Below are 5,874 nucleotides of genomic sequence, written 5' to 3'. Positions count from 1 at the left end.
GTCTGCATTAAGCTATGAGACACGAAACAACATCTGTGCTGCTGTTCACACTTGCATCAGTTGCTGCAGTTAACTCGATATGTCCCCTGGGATTCGTGGAACACAAGAAATCCTGCTATTGGTTCTCCAAGATAATGGCGAACTTTGCTGAGGCAAGGGTAAGAATTAAGTGTCAGGTATTTTTCTTGACTTTCTGACAAGCTGATTTTTATACATATGTTTACATAATTTTCGGTTAAGGAAGGGTATCTTTTAACTTGTTATGTTACATTTTTAACACTTTATCTTGTAAAAATTACTTTGAATATTGAAGTGCAACTCTTGGGGAAAAACCTACAGCACTTTGGTTTTGACATACTGACCAGTCGCAACAAGGGTCAAGGTCATCATGCGGGTCAGCCTGAAGTTGTTGGTTTTTTTTGTTGTTTTTTTTGGTGTGTGTTTGTTTTGTTTGTTCTTGTTTTGTTTTTGTTGAGTTTTGGGGGGGTTTTCGCTGTTTTTCGGGGGGGGGGGGGGGGGGATGCTAATAATTGATAGTGAAGGTTAAGTTCATTCCCAAGTCCTTCTTTGAAGGTTAAGCTTACTGGGATGGCAAATTTTAGGCATGTCTGCCTTTTTATGTTATGTTCAAACCTCTTATTATGGTATGACATGTTTCTTGTTAATCCATTAGCTTTATCCCCTGAGAACTTATCAAATATATGACAAAGGCTGTATTGAAGTAGTTACTTCTTTTATCATTTGGTTATATGTATCTTTATCTGAGGGGTTTCTGGTGGAGACTGCGGAAAAGGTTTGGATGGGGCTGCATACACCTTTCTAGTTATTCTAGTTATTAAGGTCATTAGCACAGGCCTTTCTGTTTTAAAGTTGTCCTGCGTTGGACATATGTTTTCTCAGAGCAATAGTGATGTTAAACCAAACGTGTTTGCAGGTTTTTTTTTTTATCAGGACATCTTCATAATGTACTTTGGTGATTTTATAAAACCGTAGTCAGTCTAGGTTTGTTATTTAAATAATTTGAAGCAAAGAAATTTCTGTTTCGAAATTGTACTGCATTTTTTTTCAAACCGGTTTAAATTCTGAAAAGACACGAAGCCTGAGACACCTGCAAGCACAGGTATGATTCCAATGTTAGCTACATGCATGTTTGTAACAGGCCGCTACCAAACCCCAGGAAGAGACGGATCTGATTCGATCGACGATAGACAAGGGAGGCACCATTTTTGTTTGTAAATGCTGCAAGTAGAACTTACCTGACCATATTTTATGCCGTTTTTAGCCTTTGGCTTTATCCTGCCAAGAACCTAGCCCCCATAGATAAGGGCATGTATTGAGTTCAGTTTTTTACTGATTTAGTAAGCCAAAACAGGTTTGGTTTATACCTATAATTTCCCTACTGCCATTTCATCTGATGTCTGGATGATTTGACATATGTACGTATAGGTATCAGTGTAAATGTTGACGTCTTCGTGTTCTAAGTAAATACCATTGTAATGTTAATGTAATACTTACAGTCCTACTGTCAATACTTTGGAAGTCACCTCGCCAAAGTGACCAGCAAAGATGAAGATGACTTTGTCAGATGCTATGCATACAGCCGTGGACGAGGTGAGTTAGAACAGCATTTCACGTGCAATATATAAGTGAATGATCTCAAAGCTTTACATTCCCTGGCAGTATTATGTTGTGAGTTTGTTCATTTAGTTCATCATTAATTACTGATGATTTTTAATGTGTATAACATCCCGTGTTTTAAAGATAATGTGGTTTATGGGAAACTATACTAGCAAGATATATCACCAGTATTATCATACTATGGATCAATATGGACCAACCTGAAGTAGAAATCGCCCATTATTAATCTGTATTGAAAGTGTTAAGTCTGGGGAAGTAAAGCTTAGCTGACTAACACATTCACTTAAGTGTAATTTCTGTGATAACCATTCTTTTGATATGGTTTGAACATATACAGATAAGCCTTTGCAAATACATGTACGTATGTATATGTTATCAATTGAGTGGTTTATCATTGCTTTTAGCAGTATTTCAGTTATAGTGTGGCATGTTAGTATGTAGTTTAGAAATTGTATTTAAGAAATTTCATAGCTTTTCATATCGAGGCTACATTCAGCACTATTTGAAATGATCCTGAACTGTATTTCCGATCCTTGTTCAACATACCTCGAAGGCTATCTGACCTAATGCGGGAATTCCATGCGAAAAGGTTGGTCGTCAGCTCGATCAGTTACCACTATTAGGTTATAAGTGGACTGGCAGAGAACATTCGGTAACCAATGAGGTGAAGGATGTGTGTAACATCAGCACGCGAAAGTCTGGTTAGGCGACAACCCGTTGCCACAAGCACCTTTGCGAAGGAGATCTGGATGTCCCACAGGTGTGTGGCTGCTTGTTCTAGTCCGGACTGATGCCGATCTATAGTGCTACCTCACTGAGATACCATGCGGCAGTTTCACATGAATACCCCACTCAAACATAGTATACTGACTCCGAGCCAGTCCTTGTTATAGCCCCTTAATGCCGAGCGCCAGACAGGGTAACAACAAGTACCATCTTTTAGCGTCTTTCGGTATGAGCGGTCTGGGATCGAACCCCGGACCTTCCGCTCTCCGGATGGACACTCTACCACCAGACCACAAAGGCGGTCAGATGTCCCACAGACTTTCATTAATAGGTTTTATCACATTGAGGATGGTCAAGCATCCTATACTATTAGATCGTTATCACAGGGACCGTTTGGTATGGAGTTTGTCGAGACGCGGCTGGAGCCCATGGAGACTTGTTGAACGACAGCAGGCACTGTCCCTTTGGTGGAGGATCAGTCATGATGGGCTTGCCTGTTGCATGACAATCACGTCAACTCAACTGCAACTCCATATTAAGTTCACGTTCCCATTTTGTCAGAGATACACAAAATGAAATGCCCACCAATATAATGAATACCACGTTCTAAACAAGTTCATTGGAGTATGAACCTTCATAGAAGGAGTGCCAAACTGTATGAACGTTGGAACCCCTCATTCCATGAAGGTTCAAACTCCAATGAACTCACACAATGTGAAAGACAATTCTTATAGTTTTTATATCACTACCTTTTACCTCGAAGGATGTAAACCTAGATCTATATACAATTTTCTTTAGTACGTGCAAATTTATGTTAACACTAATAGCCATACAACAACCAGCTGTATCACGGAATAAAATAAGTTCTTCAAGAAGAGAGGTGATTTGAGCGTGTGTATGGTCAACCTGCTCTACAGGAAGATCTGTTGTAGTTTGTTAACAACAAATATATTCAAATAATATCCTCATAAGATAAGGAGGGTCAGGAAATAGCACATACTTTTATGACACACACACATATAAGCTATCATGTGTTTTTGTGATCTGCTCTATCCATCTTCTCCTTCATTGCAGCTGCTAACTACTGGCTTGGTGCCACCGACCTGAACGTAGAAGGAACATGGCTCTGGGAGGGCCAACAGGCCATGGGTTACAGCAACTGGAGAAAGGCCCAACCTGATAATAGTGCTGGGATTGAACACTGTCTGGATATCAAACAGAGATATGAAAGCTATCTATGGAATGATGAGAATTGTAACAAGACTGCTAACTTTATTTGTGAAATAGAAGTCAAAACATAGCTACGATCTCTGCCACTCCTACCGACCAATGAAATGGAATATAGTCAACTAATTGAAGATTGTATTTATTTTCCCATTCCGTTGACCAGATTAAACGTACTTGTCTTAGTTTCAATAAAGTTTTTCAAGTTTTCAGTTATTTACACACGAATTGATACCCAATGTCGTAGCTTCTCTGAGATTATGCTACAGAATGGGCTGTTGTCACCTTGCTTGTGAGAACATGAAAAAAAAACAAGATCAAGTGGTCCAAATTTGAAATTTTCTCCAGCATTACTATTGTTCCTGATCAAGTAGACCCTTTATCACCCCTGTTAATACCAGACCTTGACTATTTATTTTTTTGGTAAGAAATTTGCATCATTCTCTTCACATTCCATATATATGTCATGAAAACATTAAACCTTAGAGGGTGAATAATGTTAAACATAGATGCCCTCGAAATGCATAATGGATGAGAAGTAATTGATTTTCTGCACTTGATTTAAGAATTGATTTTCACTTTGTACGAAAATTCACACTCCAATAAACTCACAAAGTGAAAGTCATTTTTTATAATTTTTATGTCATTATTTCATACCTCGAGGGATGCAGATCTATACCTGTGACGTCATATTTACTCTGACAGCCACACAACAACCAGCTGTATCGAGGAATAATATTGTTCCCGAAAAACAAAAGTGACATAACCGTGTGTATGCTCATCTTGCGTTACAGGAATATACTCATTGGCTCGGAAAGATATGTTAAGAACTACCCCAGTAAGTCAGTCACAATCACATTGCGTCGTAATGCATTAACATCAAGTACAAGACATCAAAATGGCCGACACGATAAACCTGACGGGAGAGATTTCCGAAGTTGTTGATGAACCTGTGGCGGTTACATGTGTTGGTCATCATTGATCAGTTGATCCATTTTTGAAAGGTGATTTTAAGGTCTGGTAAAATCGATACTAAGGTAAATGTTTAGATTGCCGTAGACGGTAACTGTCTGTCGAGACACGGATTGAGTCGATACTACGATTTAGGATAAGCATTTCTACGTTTTGATCACTGGGATGGACCGAAGCGAGGACATTCGTGAACAATCATGCAGTCAAACTCTCTGACGTTTCTAAATCTATGCTGTTCAAGATTAAAATATCTAAATGATCAAAAATAACACTTTTGTATGTATTCGTGTAAGGGAAATCCCCGGGGTTTCTCCAGGAATGTGGACGGAGTTCGTATGTGTTTATGTCATTTCAAGAATACAGTCTCCTGAAAAACGTATGAATATCAAATTGTGTTGTTCGTACGCTTATGAACGTCAGTTTTGCGGTCATGTGACCGGCCTCCCTTCCAATGGAAAAGTTGTATAATGTGGAAACTTTTAATTGAAATTGTATGTTAATGTGAACAATGCCAACATAGGTTCATTCAGTTTAACACTCCAGCCCAACTCCACGAAGGTTCATACTCAATTTTTGTGCCTTGATCTTTTTTCTCTATGGAATATTTAAGTAATAATCTACGAGTGGGAGTGTTTTATTATACAATAAACAACCAGCACGAGCCATTTAATTCTTATTTGAGATATCAACATTATGTACAGCCTCTTATATGAGATATCAACATTATGTACAGGATGACGATGGAATATACAGGCTTTAAAAATATTTACCCGTTTTTAAATAATGATGATTCCCTCAACAGAATCCGACCTCGGCAATGTTGGACGAGTCCATTTTATACACAGGTGGGTATTTCCCACATATTCCCACAATCCTCACGTACAGTACCTGTACCCTTTCTTTTCTGGGATGCGATCGTTCGGCTATCACCTTTATTTGTGTTGCCCGGCTATATCTACGGGGAACAACTCACCAGACATTCTCCTCTCAAAAATAACGTTGTCCAATATACGACGTCATCAAGTTGCGAGCGCATCTTCGAATATCCAGAATTAACGTCATGATAGAACAATGTTTTATCGTAAAATGAGCCACTCTTTGTTCTTCATTGTTCTTTCCGTTTTATCGCGTAGCTATCTTTTATACTGCTATATTGAATATATAGTCGGTACATGTGACCACTGCACAAACACACAACGATCACATCATGGTAATTTTTTATCTTCAAAATGAGAGATAATATGAAAGTACATATGTTAGTTTTGTCAGACATTTTGTCCACCACTATATATCAAAACACACAATTTTGTGATA

General features: G+C 38.5%; 1 protein-coding gene across 1 annotated transcript; it reads left to right on the top strand.

The window, feature by feature from the left end:
• The first annotated feature begins 14 nt into the window (after positions 1 to 14).
• Positions 15 to 3,665, top strand: LOC139460566 (perlucin-like). Its single transcript, XM_071242033.1, has 3 exons — positions 15 to 158; positions 1,518 to 1,611; positions 3,439 to 3,665. Exons 1-3 carry the CDS (start codon positions 15 to 17, stop codon positions 3,663 to 3,665), a joined length of 465 nt encoding a protein of 154 aa, XP_071098134.1.
• Positions 3,666 to 5,874: the final 2,209 nt, after the last annotated feature.

The sequence above is a fragment of the Haliotis cracherodii genome, unplaced genomic scaffold (genome assembly GCF_022045235.1).
Source record: "Haliotis cracherodii isolate W230 unplaced genomic scaffold, xgHalCrac1.p SCAF_14, whole genome shotgun sequence".
NCBI lineage: Eukaryota > Metazoa > Mollusca > Gastropoda > Lepetellida > Haliotidae > Haliotis > Haliotis cracherodii.
Note: the sequence above shows the minus strand (reverse complement) of the source record. Positions and strands in the feature narration are given on the sequence as shown.